This window comes from Apodemus sylvaticus, chromosome 1 (assembly GCF_947179515.1).
Source record: "Apodemus sylvaticus chromosome 1, mApoSyl1.1, whole genome shotgun sequence".
Lineage (NCBI taxonomy): Eukaryota > Metazoa > Chordata > Mammalia > Rodentia > Muridae > Apodemus > Apodemus sylvaticus.
The window spans coordinates 4,301,705-4,328,361 of NC_067472.1; the positions used below are offsets into that span (position 1 = coordinate 4,301,705).

Consider the following 26,657-nt stretch of genomic DNA (forward strand, 5'->3'; position numbering starts at 1 on the left):
CCATCCAAGATCAAACCTAAGACGCCCCACCTGTTATAGCATCTGTCCTCCTCCCGACCTCCCTGTATCACTGTGCGTCTCTCCAGACTCAGCTCACTCTTCAGCCGCGAAGGGGCGGTAGCTACTCTGCTCCCTGGAAGATAGATTGCGGTCCTCACATGTTGGGTGCAGTATGAGAGGCTGTGCATGTGTGTGTGCTCATTTGTGTGTGTGTGTGTGTGTATGTATGTGTATATATTTATGTATGTGTGTGTGCATGTGTGTGCATGTATGTATATATACATGTGTGCATGTGCCTGTGTGTACATGTGTGTACATGTGTTTGCACCTATGTGAGTGCTTTCATAATTTTCAAATGGAATCACCTATCTAGGTTTTCTGGGTTTTTATTTGTTAGCCGGTAGGCCCCTGTGTTTGTGGCTGATAGCAGGGTATGACTTGAATGCTCTTCTAGCAGAGACTTGGCAGCCTGCTACGCCATGCCTTCGCCAGGGAAAAACATGCCTCCTGTTCCTCATGTTTAAGACTTGGGGGTGTTCTAGTCATTGCCCCTCTAACAGGAGGTACCTCAGGTGCGCTGCCCAGCTGACCATAGCCAAGATGTTCAGCCTTTCCTCCTACCTGGCCTCAGTTCTGTGAGAAGTGCCACTCTCTGCAGATGACAGGTCCCCTTGTCCCCTGTCAGTAAGGTTTTCAGTTGTAGTGAATAACACAGTCAATATTACAGTGCAATACAGTTGCCTCATACAGTGAAAACAACAAATAACATCAAAGACTGAAGGCAATATTACAATGAACTTCAAGTATATTTCTACATATATGCTGGAACTTTCCCATAAGACAGTGGAAATGCTAGAAGGAAGGATGGGATAATATAAACTTGTCCTCAAATTCAAGTTCAACATGACTGTCTGTTTACAGTCTCTGCTAAGCCGTCTACTCCTGCAGAGCGCTGCTGAAGCGTCTGAACTTGAGATGCAGTGGTTGTCTTTGCCATTTTCCCTGCCTCTGCGATGCTTGCCTCTAACCTTTGTCAGCCATAGACTGAACTTACTTTTTCCTATTCCCTAAATTTGAGTTCTGTTCAGTCAAAGCAAGCAGGCTTCCACCTTGATTGCTTTCCATCTGGGCAGACAGGACAACCAAGGCACAGAGGTTAGGTGCTCTTTCCAGGAGTTGCTGCTCACAGCAGAGCTTGACAGAGCCTTCTCTCACCTCTCCCCGCTGGTCCTTAAGTTGACCCACCCCATCACATTGAGATATCTGGGAATGGAGCAGTGTTGCTTCCTGGTTCCGGCATGGCCCAGAGCTGAGATGGCGCTGCCGAGGCTGACAGCCGAGGGCCGGCTTGTCTAGCCTCCTCTGGACCCTCTGGTTTCTCAAGCTTCTTCTCGGGCCAGAGGCGGCCATCTGTGGCCGTGGAAGCAAGACCGGCTTTGACAACTGGATACTTTGGCAAAGGTTTGCATTGGATCTATTGGCTCAGGAACACTGTTTAGCCACAGGAATTTACTGGCTATGTGTTGCTAGGAAATGCAAATTAAGGCCACAGAGGGACCATCAAGGGACTTCGAAAGAAGAGAACCCATGGATGGTCTCCTAGGTAGCCTCCAGGGATGGGTGTAGAGAGGCTAAGAACCAGGCATGGAGCAGGAGGCTGTCTCCTCTCTTCCAGAGGCACCAACTGGAGCAGCGGCCTGACCTATATACCAGTAGTTTAAAGGAGGGCATGATTATATTCCTCCACGTTTCAATCTTCAGGAAAGAGCAATGGGCTGGGGCTCCCCACTTCCTGTGCCTAGCCTTCTTGCCCCCAGAATGATTCGTTCACTCAGCTGCCCCTCCCCCCCAGTCAAAACAGACATCCCCTGGGCTTTGGGGGGAGTTTACCAGGCCCTTGGTGTGGTTTGCTCTAATCTAGACACTTCTGATTTTAGTCCACTGTGATGATTCATATCAGGATGGGAAAGGCAGATAGGAAATAGTTTACAGTGCCAAGGGGATACAGAGGCATCCTTAGTCTGTGGGAATGTTCTGTAGCCCTTGAGGGATGGATGCCCTTCCGTTTATCCACTCTGGTCCTGAAGCCTTCCTCCTCTGGCCTCCCTCCCCCATGCCCTACTCCCAGGGTAGGAAAACCAGCAGCCAGCATCTTGCTATGTCTACACTGGAGGTCTGCCACCTGTTCCTAGGATTAACTCTTTATCCTAAGTGTTCCTTTTTCATAATTACTTAATTATGTAATTTCATAATTACATAATTTTATTTCACATGTATAGGTGTTTTGCCTGTATGTGTATATATGGATATTACATGCATACCTGATGTCGGCAGAGGCCAGAAGGGGGCAGTGGATCCCCCCAGAGCAGCAGTCTGCGGCAGTTGAGAGCTCTGTGTGTGTGTGTGTGTGTGTGTGTGTGTGTGTGTGTGTGTACGTGCACCCTGGTCCTCTGCAGGCACTGCCAGTGTTCCGTATCACTGAGCCATCCCACCAAACCCTGCCAAGTGCCCTCCGGGGCCAGATCATGAACAAATGCCATAGGTGGATGCTGTCTCTTTCTGGAGGAACCAAGTCACATCTGTCTGTCTTTCCTTCTGCAGGTTCTGATGAGGAATACATTTACATGAACAAAGTGTCAGTCAACAGGGAACAGAACTCAGCGTCTCCAGACAAAGGTATGGAGCCCGAGAGCTGCTGGGCTGCCTGGCTTCAGACAAAGGAGTCAAAGCCCCACCCCTCCCCTGCCCGCCCCTCCCCAACAGTTCTCAGACAGGCCCCGGGGTTATTTTTGGAATCCACATTTTGGTTAATGGTATTTTTGGGTTTATATATTTTTGGATGTTTCAATGGGGCTACCACCTTCTTGCCTATTGGGCGAGGACTCTGTCCCTAAAACCTCTTGGCTTTTCCCAGCATCGTTGCAGGAAGAGGAAGTCGTAATTCAGACATTCTAGGAGAGCCGATCCCACGGTTCCAGCCCTGCCTCTTTGGGCGAAAGTCGGCTTGGGAGGAGGGAGAAGAAATGGTGGTGTGAGCAACTGTACCGTTGAAAGATGAAGCTCGCGGGGTGCTCTGGGGCAGAGTGGTTCTCTCCTACGAGGACTCGGGGCCTTGTCTCTGGCGCCCTACCCTCTGCCTAAAACTCATTCCTTTAAAACCTCTGGTGTGTGTCTGGCCCCCAGTGTTAAGAACATCCAGCATCATGGGGGCCTAGAAAGTGTTCTCTAATTCCCAAACTCAGAGAGGGGTGGAAAGAGATTCCCCCAAAGCCTCAGCCATGTCCTGAGAGGTTGCCTTTGAGACATTAGCAAGCCCATGCTGTCTTGCTGGGCTGGTTGAACTGGAGAGACTGGAAGTTGGTGGCCTATTATTCTTTGGTGTGGTGCCCACATCTCTTCCCCTCCCTTCCCCGCCCCCACCAAGTCAGGAGCCGAGACACTCATGTGGTGCCAGTGGCCACTCTGCCCAGGGCCGCTTGCTTTCTGGGTAAACAGTGGGCAGAAAGAACCACAATCACTAGGTCGGTGCTTTCTGTGGCTCAATATAGTGGCTGCCAAGCAGCCGCCTCGCTCCCTGAAGCTCTGTGGCTGGGCCATTTTTGAAAATAGGGGAGGTAGGGGAGGGCAGCGGAGCCTTCCAGAAAACCCATGCTGGCTACTTCTGAGGAATCTGCATAGAGCTGGCCACTGCTATGTCCTATTCCTGGAGGAAAAAACAACAACTTTGGCTGGAGGGATTGCCTGCCCGGGTAATTAACACCTGCTCAAATAGAATATGCAGGAGAGGGACCGGACAAGTGAGCAGACAGACATTCCTGGGTAATGGGAGCCTGCGTCTCCTCACCAAAGCCTCTCCTCCTGCTGCCCGCAGTTCCCGAGGAGCAGGGTCCACTGACCAATGGGGAGCCCGGCCAGCATTCCTCAGCCCCTCAGAAGAGCCTTCCAGACCTCCCTCCACCCAAGTTGGTAAGTGTCAGGCCAGGACACTTGATCTTGACTATCTGCCTGTACACCTGGCCTCTGACCCATCCCGAGCACAGGCCTTGTGCAGGACACAGGAGGAGGAAGTCAGAACGCAGGAAACCTGACCAGGACCCTCCAGGTGCTCAGAGTAATGGGCCTGGGGAGGCTTTCTCAAGCGCCTTTGTCAAGGGTCACTTTGTACCTAACACCGCAGAGCCATCAACAGTTCTGGCCAGCAGTTCCCGAGGCTGTGACCTTCCAAGCAGATGTGGTAGCTCATGCCTCTGATCCCAGCACTCAGGAGGCTGAGGAAGGAGGATCATCATGAGTTTAAGGCTGGCCTGAGCTAGCCTTGGTAAGTTCCAGGTCAGCATGGCCTAACAGTGAGACGTTACCTCAGATACACAGAATACAAAGGAATGTGTTCTGCACTGTACCTCATACTTGAAGCCCACCAGAGGGTCATGTAAAGCTTAGAAATAGACTTCCTGTTCCAGACACAGTCCCCAGGCTGCACCTGCCACCCAGCAATGGCAGGTGCAGCCTCCTCAGATTGGGTTTTCACTCACTGCCCTCCTGCTGCCAGGGTTGGTTCTGCCTCAGGGTCTTTGTACTTTCTGGGTTACTGGCTTGTCCTCTTCTCTCAGAAGCTCCTAGAGTATCCTGACCTGAGGGCTGAGGCCACCATACTCCCGCTCTGCCTCTATTGAGCTGGGCCCTTTGTCACTACTGACATAGCTGTTTCATTATTTATCTCCTTTATCAGATATAAGCTCCAAAGGACAAGAATAGCACCTTTCACTAACCACCTCATGCCCAGTGTCTATATACCGTGTAGGCCATCTAGAGCTCACTTTGTAGACCAGGTTGGCCTCAGACTCAGAGATCCACCTGCCATCTGAGTGCTGGGATTAAAGGCTTGGCCACCACACCCAGTTTGTTCCTTGGTGTTTAAGTGACAGCGATGTTGGCATCTGTCTGGGCAGATGGTCATGCTCAATGGGCTACGCTTATAAAGACACTGTCTGTGCCCCACTAAGAGCCTTTGGTGTGATGAGTCAGGGTGTTTACATTCTAGGGTATATTGTGTTGCTGTTGCTGGGGTTAACACTAGGATCAAAGGCATCTTGGGGAGGAAAGAGTTTATCTCAGCTCTCCGTCCCAGGTCCATCGCTGAGGAAAGTCAAGGCCTGGCCCGAGCGGAGTCCAGGAGGCAGAGAGGCCGGATGTCAACACAGGCTTCTTACTGGCTGTATAGCGGAGGGTGGGACTGTGCTCCTCCCCCATTCACTCTCATCCCAGTACTTTGGAGGTCTGGGGGGAGGGAGACACCTTCCGGGAGCTGCCCCACCAGGCTGTCACCAGCAACAGTGGGTGGTTCTGGATGGAGGAGAGGCAACTGTGGTTCTCTCATAAGTTCTCTCAGGCATTGCTCACTGTGATTTTGCTGATGTGAAACGCCACCTGCCAAGCCAGATACTCCTGAGTCGAAGCAAGGAGGGATGGTGTATTCAATAGGCAGAGTTCCCCTGGCACCGAGTCTTAACTGTTCTAGAAATCTGTGTTTCATAAACACAGTGTAGAGAGCCTAGAGTCTGGGATTTGGTCATAGTTCTCCAGAATCCAGTCCAATGGACGTGGAAGCCTCTGGGACTCACGGCATTCCCCAGTGTGGAGATGGAAGGGTCTCCATGGGAACCGATGTGAGGGGAGAGGACAGGTGAACATGGTCCTCTCCTGCTCATCCTTCCTGCTCTGTCTGTGATGGGGGCGGCTCAGGCCGTGTCTGAGCGAAAGTTGGTGCTCGAGATGGAGAAATTGTCACCGCCCAGGAATATTCAGTCTCGGGAGCTTTTCCGAGGCGTGGTAATTGTCCTGTGGACAGACTCCAGGCCTGGGGACCTTTCCAGCAGCACCAGCTGACATTACAGTGAGGGGCCCTCCCTCCACCAGATGGACTTTCTTTGATAGAAGGGTATGGTGTGTCTAAGGCCTTCCAAGGACTTTCCTAGGTACCCACTACTGCCCTCCAGTGATTCCAGATGTGGTACGAGGAAGGGTGGTCTCTTCCCTGCCCCGCCCTCTCTTTCCCACCCACACATGCACGTCCATGCTTGGGCCTCTAAGGCCTTCCTACTCACTTTGCCCAAAGCAGTAAAAGTCTTAGTTCAACATTCCCAGAGAAGGGTCAGGTAGATCAGGAGGAGGAAACGCAAGAGCCATTGCTGACTAGGCCTCCCAGGAAGGCCACATAGCAGCCACCCAGCCTTCCTCAAAGATGCCCTGTCCCCTCTCCAGACTCTGCATGATCAGTGCACTATGGGGAAACCTTCACCCATAATGCCTGCGTCTGGATCAGGACGGTGGCCCTGTCCTGGGCTTGGGATACTTGTTAGCTCATCCCTGACTCATCTCTGGTGGCTAGGTCCTCACTGTAGTCCCCACAGTCAGAACAGGTCCATCCAGCTGTGGAGGGCAGCCAGGGGTCTGGAGCAAAGTTGTGGGTGTGGACAGTGACTCACAGCTTAAGTCTTTCCAGGCTGCAGGCTGCACGGCCAGGTGCTGTGGTCACTGCAAGAGAAACAGATGTTCGCTGGCCACCATCTTGGCAAGCGCCACCCCTACCCCACGCGCCTCTTGAAGCCTGACTGTGACATTAGCACTGATCTCAACGGAGCTTCCTGGTGGGAAGCAGCTGACAGCCATGGCATTTCCACAGCCCTGGAATTTTCCACAGTGTGTTGTTCCCTGGGAAAGCTTGCATGACTGCCTTGGGTTATCTAGCTTCGTGGCTATTAGGTCTCATGACAAGAGCCCTAGGCTGTGGGTCCACCCACCTCAGGCTGTGGGTCCACCCACCAGCCACCTACTTTGTTCTTACCATCTGCTTACACCAGCTACACTTCCTTAGCACGCATGCCCTATGGACCGTTTCTCCACACTGCAACCCTAGGAGTGAATAGCTGCAATAAAAGACACCAAGAGGCCACAGAGCCCTAAAATATTTGCTGGTTGGCCCTCTGGAGAACAAGCAGAAATGTGTATCTTAGTAAATCCAGCAGTTCATGGTGGCTTCTTCCTCATATCCTCCGCTGAAAGCTGGTTATTTCAGCACTGAAATCAAATCTCCTGCATCTTCAGTTAATCATTACTGTCTTAGGTAGAGTTACCATTGCTGTGAAGAAACACTATGACCAGAAAGCAAGTTGAGGAAGGAAGGATTTGTTTGGCTGTTTACTGTATCACTGTTCACCATTTAAAGAAGTGAGGGCAGGATCTTAAACAGGGCAGGAACCTGAAGGCAGGAGCTGAAGCAGAGGCCATGGGGGGGGGGGTGCTGCTTATGGGCTTGCTCCTCATGGCTTGCTCTCCACTTTCTTAAAGAACCCAGGACTAACAGCCCAGGTAATTCCACACTCACAGTGAGCTGGGGCCTCCCCGATCAATCACTAATATAGCTGGGATCTTATGAAGGCATCTTCTCAGCTGAGATTCCTTCCTCTCCAGACAACTCTAGTTTGTGTCAAGTAGATGTAAAACCATCCAGTACAATCACAATCTTCACATCTTGAGGCTGGTGCTTAACACAGTGGTCCTTATGATGCTGGTACTTAACAGAGTGGTCCTTCTTCCTTAGCTCTGAGACATTAGCATCTCTGACCTTGGATATCTGATGATAAGTCACTGTGTCTGGGATTATAGGACATAGGCATGGGACTTTGATGTTTTTGTATTTTTTTTAGGCTAGTGAAAATGAACATTTACTGAATACTTCATGTTGCCCGGCACAGTTTAATCCTCCATGTTTCCAAGCGGTGGATGTTTCTGCTTCTTTTTATACTGCAGCCTAGACAAGTTGCCTTTGGGTTTTACTGCTGTGAAGAGACACCATGACCACAGCAACTCTTACAAAGGAAAACATTTAATTGGGGCTGGCTTACAGTTTCAGAGGTTCTGTCCATTACTGTCATGGCCGGGAACATGGTGTGCAGGCAGACATGGTACTGGAGAAGGGGCTGAGAGTTCTACATCTTGATCTGTAGGCAACAGGAGTCTGATGCACTAGGAATAGTTTGAGCATATATGAGACCTCAAAGCCCACCTTCACAGTGACATGCTTCCTCCAACAAGGCCACACCTACTCCATCAAGACCACACCCACTCCAACAAGGCCACACCTCCTAATAGTACCACTTCCTATGGGTCAAGCATGTAAACACATGAGTCTGTGGGGGCCATTCCTTATTCAAACCATCCCACAAGCCAACCATGTAAGGTCACATGTCTTCTCAGGCTGCGCATCTGCTCTGCCAATGGGCGGCTAGAGTGCTCCTGGCACACTGCTCAGGGGAGGCAGAACACAGTTTGTGATGGGGAGTACCAACTTGTGTTCTTCCGGGTGAGAAACAGTGAGATCTATGATGGATGCTGTGGTTCTCAGCCTCCTCTGTACCAAGACACCACGAAGGACCACAGGGAGCTGAGAACAGTGGTCTGAAGGTCTGAGCTTCGAGGAATCTGGTTTGGTTCTGAGGAGTGCCCAGAATACGGAGGGTCTGGAGGAGAGAAGGCGTTCTCTGGGAGATTTAGGCCTGGCTCTTTACAATGAAGGCCTCCCCCTAAGGCGATTCTTGGTGAAGGAGCCAGCCCTTGCTTGTCCAGACTGTTTTATTTTAGAGCAGATGTGGACCATGCCACCAGACAGAAGAACTGGTAAGGCTGAAGCAGGTTAAAAACCCCAGGGAATCTCAGAAATGAGAACAGCAGGTATGGAACCAGCTCACTGTCAAGCTCTACCTGTCCTGAAACATGTAGCCATGACACCTCATGAGAGGATCATAACAACCAGTCACATAGCATAAATCCTGGAGTTCTCCCTCTTCCCACAGGAAAAGTTAACTCTGGTTGCTTCCAGGGTGCTGCATCTGAAGCTGTTGGCTTTGTCTGTCTGTGATACAGATTCCAGAGAGGAAACAGCCCGCCGTTCCAAAGATCGAGTCTCCCGAGGGCTACTATGAAGAGGCTGAGCCATTTGACACGTCCATCACTGGTATGTCCGAGGGGCGGGCCCAGAGCGTCTGACTGCTATGGCCCACAGGCTGCGGCTGACTCAGGATCTGGTGACAGGCTCCCCTTGGGCTAGTAAGCAGAGGCAGGCACAGTGACATAGCACAGGAAACAACTTCACTGAGAACTGGCCATTCAGCATTCATCCTTCGGTCTGTGTGAAGTGTGCACACCTTGCCTGCCTGCGAGGAAGGACAGGGGAATGGCCACCGGAGCAGCTTCCTGTATCCGCAGGGTTCCAGCCTCTTGCACGGGCTGTTGCTGCATTGAGCACAGTGGGGTGGCATAGGTGTGCTGGTTAAGGGGCCTGCAGTAATAGATGTGGGGGTCAGGCTGAATCTGGGGGCGGGGGGATGTCCATGTTCTTTCTCTGCATTCAGTTATTAAGCTCCCGCCAGCAGGATGAGAACACTTGAGTTCAATGGAGAGAACATAGACCTCAAATATATCAGATTATGTTTAGCAAATGGCTATTAGGTCTGAAACAGGGACAGTGACTCAGCTTACTGAAGGAAAGCAGGTATTCTGATACCAACACCATGACCTCAGGATGTCGGGAGCTGTGGGGAAGAGATCCTGTAGGTAACTACAGAGACAGAATGCTGGACAGAGAGCCAAAGGGTTCCTTAGTCACAGGTTTCATTGCTCTAGGCTGCATTGGGACTGTAAGGGGCCATGTGCAACTTGATCATCTCAAAGCAAAAGCAGGATTGTGAGGGCTAGGGTCTTAGAGTCCCCTTTGAGGGCACCCTAATACCAACAACCTCTTACAAGGCCTCACTGTTTTATTTGAGCTTTCTTTTTAAGTAAGGAAACTATTTTTTATCTGTCTGAGTGTTTTGCCTGTACTTATGTTTGTGCTTAGTACCCAAAGAGGCCAGAAGAGGGTGCCAGAACTCCTGGAATTAGAGTTACAGGTAGCTGTGACCAGCCTGTGGGTGCTCAGAACCAAACCTGTGTCCTCTGTAAAATCTTCAACTGTGGTTAACCACCAGACCATCTCTCCAGCCCCCCAAACTCTCAATGGTCCAGAGTGTCTCTCCGTAACACCACACTGGAGACAAGTTGTTGATAAGTGTCCCCCAAGGACAGTACCATCAAGATTAGAATCTCCTCAGCCCCTCCCCATGACTTCCTTTGTGAGACTGTTTTGTAGTTACGCAGAACTTTGCAAATGTTGAAGATGAGGGTGGGTGCTCTGCTGAAGCAGACAGGATCTTTTACACGTCTTCAAGAATAGGACTCGAATGAGTTGGGACCGGTGGGAGCTGTGATTGGGCGGGAGCTGTGATCGGGTGGGAGCTGTGATTGGGTGGGAGCTCTTCTCTTCCTTATTTACCCATGGAATGCCAGTCCCAGGAACTGTGTGGGAGGCGAGGGCTTGTCAGGGCCCAGGATATTATAAGTGGTTGGCATTGTGGGCAGATGAGCTTCACCTCAGCCCACAGTGCCAGTGAGGCGTTGGCGAGTCACAGCCAGGCTGTGATTTCAGACCCAAGCCAACCGAGGGTGTGGTGATGCTGTCTGGGTGCATCCTGAAGGCAGAAACAGTGACTCACTAGTGAGCACCTCCGTGTATCTCCTCTCCTAGGTGTGGCCCCTGCTAGCCAGGACCTGTCTCCCAAACACACAGGGGCAGACTCTTCAACTCCACACAAACAAGTGGTCAGAAACACTCAGCCCCTTGGTGTGTGCCTCTTGCCTGTGTGACCCTGCTGCTTACTCTGGCCCAGGGCTTCCCCACTATGCCAGTTCTGACTCAGCACGGGGAGTGGGCCAGAGAAGCAGGTGGTGGGAAGACTGCCCGTCTCTCCCTCCATCACGAGGTCTAGGGACAACTTGGGAAGTTGGACATCCTTGTGACCTTTGCCTGTGTGGCCAGCCGAATAGCCCTCACTTCCTGCCTGCTGAACCTACACCTGCTTGGGCAGGGTGACGTAGTCTTAGCAAGAGGAAGGGTCACTAGGTATAGGGGTTGCTCCAGCTGGGCGGCCAGCAAGATTGTTCTGGCTTTGTAGATAAGGACAGCTGCTGGGGCTGGGACTCTGTCCTGCTTCAGCCGTAATGTCCCAGCACGGTTCCATGCAGCAGGATCCTCTCTCTAACTGAGCATGCTGCGAGCTCATGTTTGAGATGTTACCGTCCCTCTGTTTGCCTGAGATGTCTCCATCCCGATGCTGGGGAAGGACTAGTGACCGTAACACAGAACTCTGGGGCATTGGCTTCTACCCAGAGCAGCGTGGCCCTGTGTAACTTGGATCCTTAGGCACCTCTAATCTTTGACTCAGCTACCCTCAGGGGCCTAAGCTTCCTCTCTGCAAAGAAGGGCTAGAAAATGCCTGCCTGCTTCTTAAAGACACTACCCAGACATGACACATGTCATTCTGTCCACACCCCTCTGGTGGTGAAGACTAGTGGTCACCTCTAATGGTCATGTGAACAGATCTCACGAATGACATCCTTTGTCTCTCCTGAGAAGTCTGTGCCTCAGAGGAGACAGCAGTAGCCTCTGGTGCAGCGGTTCTCAGCCTCCCTAATGCTGCGGCCGTTTAATATGGTCCGTCATTTGGGGTGCCCCCCAACCATAAAATTATTCTTGTTGCTACTAAATAAATATAGTTTTGCTACTGTTATGAATCATAATGTAAAAATCTATGTTTTCTGATGGTATTAGGTGACCCCTTGAAAGGGTCATTCAATGCCCCGAAGGGGTAACAACCCAATGATTGACAGCACTGCTCCAGTGGTGAGCAGCCACATGTCACAGCTGTCCTTGTGTGACTGTGCCTCTCCTTCTCTCCTCCCCTCCCTCTCCCCTGCCTTCCTTCCTCCTCCCTTTCCCCTCCCCCTCCTCTGTCCATGCCTTTGACCATCAATTACACAGGTCATTTTGAAGCATCTCTCCCCACTGGAGTCCCCAGATGGGCACAGTCGCCTGAAGGAGTCCTTTATGCCACAATCACCTTGGGTACTGTTTGTCCCTGAGTTGGAGTACCAGTGGTTTCCTGCTTGTTACCTGCTCTGAGATGGGTGCATGTCCAGGGAGGCCACTGCCTCCTTCCTGTCCCATGGCTGGTTCTGCATGTTCATTGTCATATACTTTCCTGCCTGACGAGTATTACTCTGTCTTCCATAAGCCCTTCCTGTGGAACCTGAAAACATGGGTCAGGATCTGCTGCTGTCCATTCCTCCTCCCTCCACACCCCTGCAAGCCAAGGATCCATTCTAAGGAAATCCAATATAGGGGATGTCATCCTTCTTAAGGATAAAAACAAAAGTTAAAAATCCCCAAGCTGCTCCTGGTACTAGGATAGCTGGTATGTCTCAGCTAGCTTCTGGCAACCTTACACCACCAGAGCTCCTCAGGAGACATGCAGGGCCATCTCAGAAGCACACACTGGGCACTGGGGACATGCAGGGCCATCTCAGAAGCACACACTGGGCACTGGGGACATGTAGGGCCATCTCAGAAGCACACACTGGGCACTGGGGACATGTAGGGCCATCACAGGCACACACTGGCACTGGGGACATGTAGGGCCATCCCAGGCATACACTAGGTGCTATGGACAGAGTCAGAGCATTCATGCCTAGCTTTTCAGTCTCTCAGCTCAGGTTCATTCTTGTTCTGTAAGGAAGAGCCACAGTGGTGCTGGCCACTCTCCAAGATCATTTCAGTTTTTGTTACAGGTGCTACAATACTGAGGGCTCCAGGAACTTACTTAGCCTAAGCACCTGCCCAGCCACCCAGCTGAAGAACAACTCCACAGAGTTCTTTTTTGCTTCCTGTTCTATCTGTACGCTTACTCTCCACCCCCACCCTCTTCTCTTAGGACGTTGGCTGAGCTGCAAACTAGTTTTCAGGGCTTTAACTGATTGTGGGTACAAGAATACTTCCAATAGATACAGTCATATTTGACTTAGCCAGCCCCCTGCTCCTGGCTACTAAGTAACACTCCAACAGCTATGTTAATTTGCATAGTATTCCTTCTTCCTATTGTTAAATTGTTATCTGTTTATTTTGGTGGTGGGATCTTGCCTAGGATCTTCTGTGGGTTAGGCAAGAGCTCAATCTTTTAATGTTTACACTAAGTTGAGAGCGAGGCCTAGGGGGCGGGGCAACGTGTCCATACCACAGCACATGTGGACATCGACCTCAGGCCTGGAAGTGAATGCCCTACCCAGTGAGCCATCTTGCTGGGCCCCTGTCTTCTGTTTTTGAAACTTAGTTTCCTAGGATAACCTTCTGGGACTGGGATTACTGGATTAGAAAGTATGCATGCTTCCTGACTTGTGAAACAACAGGCTGCCTGCCCCCCTCTGAGAGGTTTGCATGAGTTTGCTGTACTACAGCTACACTGGACCTCAGGGTCTCCCTCTGCAAAGTGTCGTTATTTTCTATCTCTGTATATTTAATAGATATATAGCAAACATATATTATGAACGGTATATCTGTCTGTTTTATATGTGTTTGGTAAGGCAGGAAGATGAGTGGTATCATACAACTCTTAAAAAAAAACTGGTATGAGAATACTTAAGAATTACTATTAGCAATGTTGAAACAAAATAAATACCTTTTGTTTGGCACCATGGCACATGTAAGGACCACAGTAGCCCCCCACCCCCGCCCTGTTCCACTTTCCTGTAATTCAACTGCAACTCTGTTTAACTAGTATGCAGGAACCCAGCTAAAAAGATAAAACAGACACCCCCACAAGTTCATCTCTTGAAATAAGTCATGGGATGGTAGGGGCTATTGCTCAGTCTGTCTCAGGGACAGACCAGGAACGACTACTCCGAGGGCTCAGGGAAGCAGCAACTGGGCATGTTTTCTGAGGAGAGGGGAGTGTTTAGCAATCGGGAAACACTGAGCTCCTTGTCCGGTGGGAATTCAGGCAGAATATCAAGGTCACTGGATCTAGATAGGGGATGCCATTGGAATCCAGAGTCACCTTTCCTTTCCCATAATATGTTCGAAAGGATGGCTAGATGAATGTGTTGATATTTAGATAATGAATACATGAGTGGGCAGATGCACAGACGCATGGATCCTTGGATAGTTGGATATATCATGTATGGATGCATGGTTCAGTGGATGTGTGCATGCATACATGGATTGATACATGCATGGGTCAGTAGATATGTGCATGCACATATAGATGGACTCATGGGTCAGTGGACACATGCATGGTCACATGGGTCAGTGGATGTATGCATTCACACATGGATGGACACATGGGTCAGTGGATGCATGCATGCACACATGGATAGACACATGGGTCAGTGGATGCATGCATGCACACATGGATGGATGCATGGGTAGAAAGTAGACTGATTTTTTTTTAACATAGCTTTTGTTGGCCTTAAACACAGCAGTGGGGCTGGAGAAGAGAACAACACTTGCAGGACAGTAGGGATATGAACTAGACTTGGAAGAAGATGAAGTGTGCACTAAATCATATGCAGTCTGTATTGTGCTGAGCTGAGGGAGTCTTTAAGGTAGAATGTAAAGCTGCCTCTGGCTGGTAGAAAGAGAAGCTGTAAGACAGAGTCTAGCTGAGGAGCCAGGGTTGTTCCATGACCTGGGGACAAACAGAATTGTTAAGAAGGGCTTTGACCAGGATCCAGGATATTGTTTTATTATTGTTGTTTTTCCTTTTGAGACAGGGTCTTACCATATAGACCAAGATGGTCTAGAGCTCACAGAGATCCACCTGCCTCTGCTTCCCCAGTTCTGAGATTAAAACTATGTACTACCATGCCCTAAACAAGGACAACAGCCACTTCCGGGAAAGCCACTTTCTGCTATGGTTTATGTGACCTTCCCTCCTCTCCCACCCCTCCTAGACCTGGGGCAGGTGTACACCCAGCCTGGAAGCTGAAATTTCCATTGGCTGAGGAGCCAGAGGCCCACAGGTCAAGGGTATAGCTTATTGGGGTTATTGGTGGAGTCTATGAAGACAGTTTGTGATCAGCGCACAGTGTCTGAGAAATTTCTCCAAGTGGGCTGGGGTGTAAAGCCATTGAGCTGTTTCAGGGTGGGAGGGTCAGGGCCGCGGCAGCCTGAGGTTTCCAGTTGTCCTGCCTGCTGCCCTTCTTCATGCTGCTTATGTGCAGATACTCATGGCCTAGCTGGGCCCCGACTGATTGAGTGGATCTTCCTTGCAGAGGATGGAGAGGCTGTGAGCAGCTCCTACGAGTCCTACGACGAGGAAGAGAACAGCAAAGGCAAGGCAGCCCCCTACCAGTGGCCCTCGTCCGAGGCCAGCATTGAGCTGATGCGTGACGCCCGCATCTGTGCCTTCCTGTGGCGCAAGAAGTGGCTAGGCCAGTGGGCCAAGCAGCTCTGTGTGATCAGGGACACCAGGCTCTTGGTCAGTCCTCATCTTCTCTATTGGGGGATGCGGGGTGGTGGGAAAGGGGGGTTGCTCCCCGATAAGACATTGGGGGCTTAGAACCTTTGATATCAGGAGAGTTTAACATTTCCCTAGCTTAAGATAATGTTCAAAATTTTGCATGTGTAGATGAATGTGTTTTGTCTGCAGTAGGAAGATATAGTAGTTTTTAATTATCCCTCATAGCAGGAAAGTTGCTGTCCCCTGTCCCTATCCATTGCATCTTGCTTGCTTTTAGGCTACAGGGGCGAGGCAGGGTCTCACCATGCAGCACAGGCAGGCCTTGAACTTGTCACCCTCTTGCCTCAGCACCTCCAGTGCTGACATCACAGACATGTGCCAACTCATGGTCTCTGTGCATCTTTCTTTTTTTGAGAGCTACATTCCCAGCAGCTTCCTCAGTTCCGCTCCAGCCCCAGTTCTGGCTGCTGCTTTTTGGTCTGAGCAAACTAAGAACTATTGGAGTCATCCCAAGAATTACAAAACTTAGAGCCACCTATTCTAAGTCAAAACCTGCAGAGGAACCAGAGACTGGACTCTGACAATAGCCTCACTTCCTGACATTTTAAATTAAAATTCATAGTTTTCAACTAGGTGTGGTCAGTCAACTGCTAGTATGGGGTAAGATGATTTGAATCTCAGAACTGTAGGCCAGACTGGGCATCATAGAATGACTTTATCTCAAAAACGAAACAAATTGATAGCTTTATGCCCTGACCTAAAGTCTTGTGCGTGCATATTTCCTCTGGTCACAATATGTCCACCTCAGTCCAGATGTTTTGGTTGATCTTTCCTTGCTGTTCATTTTACAAGAGACTGAAGGGCAACATGTCTTTTCTGATAGAGGACTATGGTCCCTCCCTTTGAGTTCTCTTATCTGGTAAGATAGACCATAGCTTGGCTTTCCTGTCCAGCAGATCTTCTGCTGGGAAAGCTAAGGCACACAGAGAGGTAGAGAAATATAATAAACATGTGTCCTACTGTGGAAAAATGAATTCTGTCTACAGGGAACAGAGAGTCCTATGTCACTTAGTCAGCTAACACATTCTGAGAAACGTGTCCTTAGGTGATGTCATAACTAGTGTCATAGTTCGTTCTTACACAAACTAACACAACTGAATCATTAAAGGATATAATCTTAGGAAGCCGCTGTATATCTCTGCAATCCATCATTGACAAGAACATCACCAATTGGCACATGGCTGTATTTGAGGAGCCCCCTTCTCTGAGGCCAGAGCAGTAGAGAACTATTTGAATGATTCCAGTCCTGGAACATCCCTGACAAAGTCAAGGACAAAGAGTTTGAAGGAGAGACAGATAGACAGACAGACACAGAGACAGACTGCAACTGATAGAGGTTAATTCATAGGTCTGCTTAGGGAATTCAGCCCTATGACTTAGAGATAAGATCAGGCTCTAGAAGGAGAGGAGGCATTTCAGTGTCCGGGGCTCCTCCTCTGCAGAATCTACTCCTGTACAAAGTAGCATCCTCTCTCTTCCAGTGCTACAAATCGTCCAAAGATCACAGTCCTCAGCTGGATGTGAACCTGCTGGGCAGCAGCGTCGTGCACAAGGAGAAGCAAGTGCGCAAGAAAGAACACAAGCTCAAGATCATGCCGATGAACGCCGACGTGATCGTGCTGGGCCTGCAGAGCAAGGACCAAGCTGAGCAGTGGCTCCGGGTAAGCAGGACGGGCCGGACTGTCGGGGGCCAAGCCACTTCGGCCAGTGCTCAAGGGACGGCTCCTGGAGTTCTGTCTCCCAGCTTCTTCTAAAAGGGTCAGATGATGTGGTTGAGAGCACCTTCAGGTGCTCAGGGCTTCTAGCATTCTGGGTATTGGCAATCGGTGTCATGGACCAGTCACCACACTCTGCTACTCGGTCTGAGTTCTTGGAAGCCAGTCCTGTGCTGAATGTAGCTGGAATCTCTTTGCTGTCTTCTTCTGAAGAGATATCACATTCTTCTATGATAAAGTCGATATTCGCTGCATCTGTGACACCCACATGGACTTTGGGTTTGAGTTGTAGTTGGGCAGTGTCGGCGAGCCTGTTTTCTTAGACTGGAGATTAAGGCTCAGAGGACAGAGGCAGCTGTCACCTGGCAAATGTGTCGCAGCATTTAGGATGGTCTCCACGCCACTGGTCCCTGCCACTTGAGATGTGTCTGAGCACCTCTGCTACTGTGTAGCCTAGCTGTGCAGGGAAGCTCCTGGGGGGTCTTCCTGCCTGATTAAAGATGTTCAGCATAGCGGTCCAGAAAGTCTACTGTCTGAAGCAAGAAAAGACTCGGTTCGGCAAGGTCTCAAAGCCCTCCAGAGCCCCTGGTGACCCAGTGAGAGCCAGAGCCACCCTCTCCCTCCTTCCTGCCAGCTGGTCAACCATTGTGCCTACAATAGCTCTTTGTGACATTGTGTCTGCCACCTCACCCCTCCTATCTAGCTAGCTAGCTAGCTATCACTGTGAACCTGTCAGAAAAGACCCTGAAGGAGCCCATTAAAACATGACTGAAAATAGGGGATACTGGCCATCCCATGTGCTGAGTACCCAAGATTTGAAGCTGACAGGCTGTTTCTGTGAAACCACTACATGTTTTGAAACGTTTGGCCAAGCCAGTCACTTCTGAAGAATTTTCAGTGGTTTATAGATTATCATGTAGGGGGCCATTGTCCAGGCAGATGTGCAATTTGGATGCTTCCTGAGCTATTATTTGATACTGAAAAGTCAAGCCTGGCATGTATGTGTGTATTCATACATGTCTGTATATATGCATGCATATGTATTATGTGTGTATATACATGTATGTATGTATATATGATATATGTATGCATGCATGCATATGTATATATAATGGATGTATATGTGTATGTGTATATATATGAGCATATACATGTGTGTATATGAAGTATGTATTCATGCATGTGTATATGCATGTATATATGATGTATGCACATATATATGATATGTGTATATATGCATGCACATATACACACTCATGCACATATATATGAAGTGATCTTATATTGGTGTTTTAATGCATACAAAGTGCTCTGCCCCAAGCCCAGTGCATGCCAACTGCAGGACAGTTAGGCAGCTCTGAGGCCCACAGAAAGCAAGGGGCTTGTTTGAGTCTGCAGCCTTACTGGACCCAGGGCTGAGTTGCTCATTGAGCTCCTTTCTCTTGCTCAGCTCCCCCTTCTGGTTTCCACAGCCACATATGTCCTCATGCTACCAGGTTCATACAGGTGCTCACAAGACTGCACACATGCACACATGTATATGAGCATGTGCTTGTGGACATATACGCATGCTCGCTGCTCCTATTTCTAGTTCCCAGGACTGTTCTTCTGTGTGCTCAGACCTACTTACCCTTCCCCGGACCCCCATCCTCTCCCTGGCACCACAACTCTTGTTGGAGGTTTCAAAGACAAGAGCGCTATTCAGCAGACACCAGATCTGTGTCTAAGCTGCACAGAGAAACCTTTTTTCTCCCTGGTCAGATGAATGCAGAGGTAACCCTGGCCCAGGGAAGCTGCCCACCCCTGTAGCAGGGCAGGATCGGTCAGCTCCCGCCCCAAGCAGGGCCTCCAGGGGTCAAAGCTAATAAGGGCAGGAGTGAAGGCACCTGTCCGGAACTGGGTCCTCCACACTGAGTCCTCACAGCCATAGCCACAGTGACTGAGGACAGACTGAGGTCACATAGCTGGGCTTCTGATTCCAGGGCCCGCCTCCTCCCTCCCGTGAAATGTTGCATACTCTTCACAGATCTAAATCCCTAGCTGTGGGCAGGCTGGGAAGTGAGAAATACCTTGCTTCCTCTTCCTCAAAGCCACTCTTCCTGCTGTTCTTTGTCTCCTCTGATTTCAAGTTACTTCCACAAACTGTTGGAAGGTAGAGGCTAAAAAATGGAGGGTCCTTGAAGTACACTCACACATGAATACACACACACACACACACACACACACACATACGCACACACACACACACCTCTGTCTGTCTTTTCTCGCTCTTTTATTCCTCTGGGAATCCTCCAGGTGTCCCTGGACTGAGAAGATTGTTGCATAGCTGCTTAGTGAGGTCAGGGCCACCCCTGACCTGAGTGTCCTCAGGCTCGGCACCAAGTTCCAGTGAAACAGGTCTTTTCTAGGAAAGGTGACATGGCCTGTGGCTGGTGGCCGTTGGGCAGCAAGTGTGCAGAGGTTGCATCAGATCAAGGCAGTATCCAAGCCTGTTTCCAAATGGTGTGGAGACGCCATAGTCTGCCCACAGCCCTGGAAAGTCAGACAAGCATCCACCAAGTATGTGCTCATCACAGGACAGCATCCCTGCTCTCATGGTGGTGGGAAGGTGGCTTACAGAGCCCAGGGATGGCTGCTCTGTCATCTGTGGGCCTTGATGTAGAGGCCCCTGCATAGCCCCAGATCAGGGGGTTCCTGCAGGGAAGCATGGACATGGGTAACTGTGTCCTCGGAACACTTGCAGGCTGTGACTAGGGTACAGGCATTGCTGTTCTGAGGTCCTGTCTCCCCTGCTGTGAGGCCACGCACAAGGAGCTGGCCTCAACTCACAGTGCTTTTCTGGCCCAGGTCATCCAGGAGGTGAGTGGCCTGCCCTCTGAAGGAGCCTCGGAAGGAAACCAGTACACACCAGATGTCCATCGCCTGAACTGTCAGAAAGTAAGGCTCCCACTGCTCAGAGGGAGGGTCCAATTCTGTATCCTCTTGGTAAAAGTTGAAAGTGTAAAACTGAAAGCCTCGTTCTCATCCTTTAGCCCGATTAATAAGAAGCACACAATGCTTGGGTCGGCAGGAAGTGACCTGGGCAGGAAAATGGATGGAAGGGTCACAGACCTAACTGTTGTCTTGCTTAGGAGGAAAATGTTATTGAAACAAAACTCACTTTGCCCTGTGTTCTTTTCCATCTATATAAATCTTTAGAGGACTAAGTTCATAGGCATAACTATAGGTTTCAAAAGACTTTGCACACATTGTATTGCTTTTGCACACATTGTATCGATTCTCACATCCTGCTGGTCCCCTCCACTCTCCTGTTCTCCTGCTTTATGTCACATATAAATTATATATCTGTGTAAAACTGAGGGCTCCATGCAGTGCTTGTCTTCATGAGTCTGACTTATTTTCTTCATGTGATGATCTCCAATCTTGCTGCAAATGACATGATTTCATTCTCTTCAAACCCAAATGAAACCCCATTGTGTTCATACTCCACATTTTCTTCAGCCATCTGTTGATGGAGCCTAGGCTGATCTTGCATCTTGGCTATACTCTATGTTCTTATGGTGAATGAATTACTCTATATATTACACTAGAGATTTATTTTGCAAGGCCTCTTCCCCCAGAGTCCCTAGCCTCCAGGGGGAGCAGTCCTGATGTCAATCCCCACATATAGCTCCAGGGATGGTCCTAGCTCAGAGCTATGGGCAGCTTTGATTGTTAAGGATCTAGGAAGCTGGACTTGGCATAGTCACCTGTGGGTCACTCTTCCTAATTCTCCCAGGAAGCCTGGAGCCTGGGCACGTACACAGCAATAATGGGCGTGGTGTCTCATCTTGTGTCCCCAGCACTGGCAAGGCAGAAAGCAAGAGGACTCATAGAGTGCTTAAGCAAGGAAGAGGGGGAGGAGAGGAGATCCTCTATTCTCTAGAAGGCTGAAGGCCACGCGGCAACCCTCGGCCCAGCCGCGGCACTGAGGAGGGGGAAGTATCTTCAGGGCCTTGCTCATTGTTCACTTGCTGACGAGATTGAGCTCCCGTCCCACGGGGTGAGGATGAGGGTCCCTCCTGCAGGTGTAGCTTTGTACCACCGTGGGCCCACTGTCTTATCAGTGCAGCCACTTGGAGCACTTGAAGCAGGATGGTAGTGGAGGTACTCTGAGGGTGGGGGCATGCGAATCTCAGGAAGGAGAGTGATGGTGGGTGCTCCAGAGAGCCCTCAAAGAAAGCTTGCCCAGTGACCTTGATTCTAGCCGATAGACGTTGGGTGTCTCTGGCATGCTCACAAGAGCCATTGGTTTGCCTTGAAATTTTAGTTCTCCAAGTAACCATTCCCAGCAGGTGATTCCTGTCCATTCCTTTATTGTCCACAGCCAGACATAGCTGAGAAGTATCTGCCAGCATCGGAGTATGGGATCACCGTCGATGGCCACCCTGAGATCCCAGAGACCAAAGACGGTAACCAGGCTGTGGCCCTCTGCCTCATGATTGAGAGAGTGATACTGTTTATTCTAGGGTGTGAGACATGGCTGTCTGAATCAATCCTAATTGGGGGGGCGGGTAGCTGATTCTAACATAACTTCCAATAGAACAAAAAGAGAGAGGGCCAAACCCAAGTTTTGCCACAGGCTGGGGAAGAGAACATCTTTTGAGCTCCTCTTTCCCAGTCCTGTTTCAAGTTTCTATGAGGCCACGTGGTTTATGAAGATTCCCAGTGTTCATCTACACTGGGATGCCTGTGTATCCATGTGAGTGTATGACTCTGGAAATAGTTGACTTAGCTTGCCAATCCTCATGTCGGGAAAGATGTATGTATATGTACATGTGTACCTGTACATGTATGTGCACCTATACATGTATGTGCACCTGTACATGTATGTGCACCTGTACACGTGTGTGCACATGAGTGTAGGTGGGGGGTGAGTCTGCACGTGGGTAGACTGTGTCCCACACTGACAGCTTTCTCTCATCTTGACAGTCAAGAAGAAATGCTCCGCTGGCCTCAAGCTGAGCAACCTTATGAACCTGGGCAGGAAGAAATCTACCTCGCTGGAGCCCCCGGAGAGACCCCTCGAGACATCCAGTAAGACCCAGAGGGACCGTGGGGACCCCGGGCTTCATCTGTGTGTTGGAGTGTGGAGCGCTAGCAAAGGCAGAGGATTCCGAGGCTGGAGAGCTCACAGAGCTGGGATTGGCTTTGTCCCTGCTGTGGGTTGCCCTTACCAGGTCCTGTCTTGGTACAGTGTTGGGTCCTTTGGGGAAGCGAGGGATAAGTGGTTGCTGGTAACAGCGTTCTCTTAAGCACAGTTTGTTTGGCAGAGTGTTGGTACAGGCGGGTGGAAGGCACGGGCCTGCACCTGAATCCACAGGATACCATCTTCATGGTTATTGGGATTCGGGCATGGAGAACCTTCCTTACCCCATGATCAGAGGTGGCTTCACGGCCCTGACCTTGGAGGGTAGATGGGAACTGAGTAGGTACACATGTTAGAGCTGGAGGAAAACCTCCAAGCCAGGGACAGGTGAGAGTTGGTAGGGGGTGGTGGGAAGCCTGGGGAGCAGGTTCCCAGGGCTGGTGTGGGCGTGGGCAGATTCTCACAGGTCATCATCCCTCCTCTCACTCATCTTGAAGGAACTGAGGTCAGGAGGGAGAGAGGCCAGGCCTAGAAAATATCCTGGTATGGAACATCTTAATTCCAAGGCTGGACCCTGGCTGCAGTCCTCCCTGGGCCTAGAGGCCAGCCAGCTTGCCTCTGAGCCCTTGTCTCCACCCCACTCCTGGGCTCTCTCCCGAGCCCCTGGTTCTCCTGTTGCTTGAGGCAGGAGTGGGCGGGTGGTGGAAGACAGGGCACAGTGTACAGCCTGGGAGACTGGTCCCAGGGCACACTGGGAGGTGACTGGATTGTTCATGGAACTGTTTTATCTTCATGCATAGTCTCCTCCCCAGAGGCTGTGGCGGTGAGAACAGTCAGGGACTTCGCTCTCATGTTGCCTGATCTAAAGGTCTCTTGTCTCTGGGGTTGTGATAGGCACAGGAGGATCTGTTTGGAGTTTAGCTTCTGGTCTCTTGCCCCTCAACTTTGATGTCTTTTCAATGTGGTGCAGAGATGTATACGAGTCCCACCATCTACCATGAGACCAGCCCTGTGTAGGACTGACTACTCTGCTTTATCTGGCTAGGGTTCAGAAATGCTGTCAATCACTTAGAATGGACACCTGTTTCACAGCCTGTGTAAGTGAGGTTAGGCTGGGAGGGAGGCAACCCATCGCGCATTGGTGTGCAGAAAGCCTAGAGGCCAGGTTTTGCTCATCTTTGTTGCCTGGAGACAAGGCTGCATTGTTGTACCGCAGCAGTTAGTTCAATAAACCTGGATATCCCTGATATACTCTGGAGTTGTAGCTTCTGGGTGCTACAGGGCAAATGGGTCCCCAGTCAAAAGGCTAAACGCTCCAGACATAGGTCCTGGAGAGGCACACGTGACCAGCGGAGGTCAGCCCTGAAGCAGAGCTTTGCTGCAGCAAGCCCTGGAGGTTCTAACAGAAGGTAGACTGAGTCAGGGCTAGAGAAGGCATGGACACACCTGCTCAGGGGGAAAGAGGAGTGTTGGACACTGTGGGTTACGTCTGGGCAAAGTATCAGGGAAGGAGAGAAAACTGAGGCAGCAGGTTTGATTCTAAAGCCAGGAGATTTGACTTGAGACCAGAAGTAGAGGCCTGGGGGTGAGGTCTGGTGGAGGACCTGTATCCTGTGCATACACTCACCAGTCCCGGCTAATGGAGGACAAAGCCCGCTTTCCTCTGGCTATACTTTTGCCAAGAACTGGGGTAGCCGTACTGCCCAGCCCCAGAAAGAAAATACTGTGCTCTGAGATTGACAGGTGACAGGTGCCATCTCTGCCATGACATATGACAGGTTCTGCAGCGGGTGCCACCCCTAGACCCTGTGGTCTTCCGGGCCCCCCTTCAGCCACATGCCTGTTGAAGAGTGTCCTTGCTAGAGGACTTCTTGTTCTCTGTAGATGAATCTCTCCTGTGGCCTCCTTCTGCAGGCTACCTGAACGTGCTGGTGAACAGTCAGTGGAAGTCACGCTGGTGCTTCGTGAGAGACAGCCACCTGCACTTCTACCAGGACCGGAACCGGAGCAAGGTGGCCCAGCAGCCCCTCAGCCTGGTGGGCTGTGAAGTGCTTCCGGATCCCAGCCCCGACCACCTGTATTCCTTCCGGATCCTCCACAATGGCGAGGAGCTGGCTAAGCTTGAGGTGCGTCCACTGTGGGGCAGGCAGGAAGGACAGCCAAGTGCGGGCAGCCTCAGCTGTCAACTGAAGTACCGAGGACCACGATCCCACTGAGAGAGGACCAGTGGCTTTGCGTTACATTTACCTCTACTATCTACAGTTGCTTATGGTTTTTTTTTTTTTTTTTTAAATATCCATTCTTGTTCAGACCTCATGATGGGTGGCTTTGTCACAGGGGTGGAACCACACTTCTTCCTGTACAGGGCACTCTGGGAGTACTTTTAGCTCCCATGGTGGTGCCAGAGCAGAATCTGAAACTCAAAAGGAATGCTGTTTACTTAGCAAGCTACCAGCAACAAGAACCCAGAGGCCCAGGTCACAGAAATGAGGGCTGTTGGAATTTATCAGGACTTGCTCTGTGATACAATTACATTTTGGCCTCTCCCTGCCTTTGGTTTCATGCACTGTTAAAGTTACAAAAACAAGCGATGACATAATACAAATTTGCGAGGAGCCCCACAGGCGGGACGGAGGTCCTACACACAAGTAAGCACTTGCCCATGAACTCCTGTCCACTTAGGTTTTTATCCACAGGTCTTCCAAGTCTGCTTCAATGCTGCCCCCTGGTGGCCGAAACATCCATTGGCCTCACAGAGATAGGTTCGCCCATTCCTTTGCCCAATAGTTAACATCTACTCCTTGGATGAGAGAAAAAACTAGTGCCTATCCTCACAGAATTTGTTTTCTAGTTTGACAGTGTGGTGACATTTGGTGACACAATTAGTTGTTTAGTTACAGTTTCAGGGAAGGACTGGGGCATCAACCAGGAAGCTGCTGCACTTGCCCAGTGTAAGGGTGGTGGCCTAGATGGTATCTCTAAAAAGCAGTATTGAGAAATCCAGTTGGAAATCAAAGGAGAAAAGAAATCTGTCTTTTTTTCTTGTGTCTGTGAATAAATGCCTGACAGAAAGTAACTTGGAGGAGAAACTGACTTGGCCCGAGGTTTTTTTTACAAGATACAGTCCATCCAGAGGGGAAGGTGTGGCAACACTGTTTCTAGACAGCAGGTCACCTTTTATCCACAGTCAGGAAACAGGTGGATGCCGGCCTCAGCTTGAGAGCCCTTTCTCATTCACCACAGGATCTGGGTCTGTGGGGTGGGTGGTTCAGGGTGCTTTACCTATCTATCTTCATTTAAATCTATATGGAAACATCCTCACGAACATGCCCAGAGGCTGGGCAGTGATGGTGCACACCTTTACGAGTTTGAGGACAGCCTGGTCTACAGAGTGAGTTCCAGGACAGCCAGGGCTACACAGAGAAACTCTGTCTTGAAAAAACAAAACCCCCAAATAAAACAAAAACCAAACCCAGACATGCCCAGGGGTGTGTCTCCTAGGTACTTCCAAACCCAGACATGCCCAGGGGTGCGTCTCCTAGGTACTTCCAAACCCAGTCAATAAGAAACTGAAGATGAACCTTGCACCAACCAAAAGTCGAGTTTGGTTTGTAGCTGCATCTCCAGAAGGATGGTAGAACTGAGTGGTCTGGGGCCAGAGGAAGCTAGTTTTGCTCATCAATAAGCCTGTGGCTTTTATACAATTCTGTTTTCTTGTAGTGAAGGCAAGGCATAATTTATAGGTTTGACATTTGAATAGAAATGTCCAGTGTCTGTAGTTGATTGGGATGTACCGTCTCCCTAAAAGGAAACACCAGATTTGCTGGAACCCAGTTAATAAATTAGGACTTCTTGCTCTTATATTAGGTCTTTCAGATTCCTTGACTTTAATGATGTCATAAAAATAAATCTGAATGTGGATATTTCTTAGGAAGTGTCTCAGCACTCTCACATGCATGGGTTAAGACAATAAAAGGGATAATAACTGTCCATGGAAGAGTCTACCTACAATGTGTACAGTTATTCAGTAACCAACAATCTAGCACTTCCTAATTGATAGCTCCTGATAATCATGGTTTTTACCTTGAGAATGTAGCTATCAGCTTCTAGAAACTTATGTCGAGCGTGTAATGCTCCCCACCGATGTCTGGAGTGTCACTGAGGTGTCACCATGGTGACAATAAGGAGGTTCCCGAGTGGCATGGTGTCACTGCCAGAAAATGCTCTTTAGGTTCGCTTGGGGACACAATGTGCTGGTAAGACCAAAGGTGCCCTGCACAGGTCTCATGCTGGATGGCAGGAACCTAGGGGGAGGGGCTGGCCAGGACAGCACTCCTTCCTTACTCGTGACTCTGCGTGTCCTCCTTC

General features: G+C 50.1%; 1 protein-coding gene across 2 annotated transcripts in view; it reads left to right on the forward strand.

Annotated features, from left to right (window-relative positions):
• Afap1l2 (actin filament associated protein 1 like 2) overlaps window positions 1-26,657 on the forward strand; it is a 97,678-nt gene that overhangs the window by 65,250 nt on the left and 5,771 nt on the right. For both annotated transcript variants that reach the window (XM_052182789.1, XM_052182797.1), the window contains 9 exons: window positions 2,602-2,676; window positions 3,872-3,966; window positions 8,923-9,013; window positions 15,199-15,404; window positions 16,928-17,107; window positions 20,009-20,098; window positions 21,528-21,612; window positions 22,133-22,237; window positions 24,204-24,415. In XM_052182789.1, coding sequence (XP_052038749.1) covers window positions 2,602-2,676; window positions 3,872-3,966; window positions 8,923-9,013; window positions 15,199-15,404; window positions 16,928-17,107; window positions 20,009-20,098; window positions 21,528-21,612; window positions 22,133-22,237; window positions 24,204-24,415 — 1,139 coding nt within the window. The remainder of the gene's footprint in view (window positions 1-2,601; window positions 2,677-3,871; window positions 3,967-8,922; window positions 9,014-15,198; window positions 15,405-16,927; window positions 17,108-20,008; window positions 20,099-21,527; window positions 21,613-22,132; window positions 22,238-24,203; window positions 24,416-26,657) is intronic.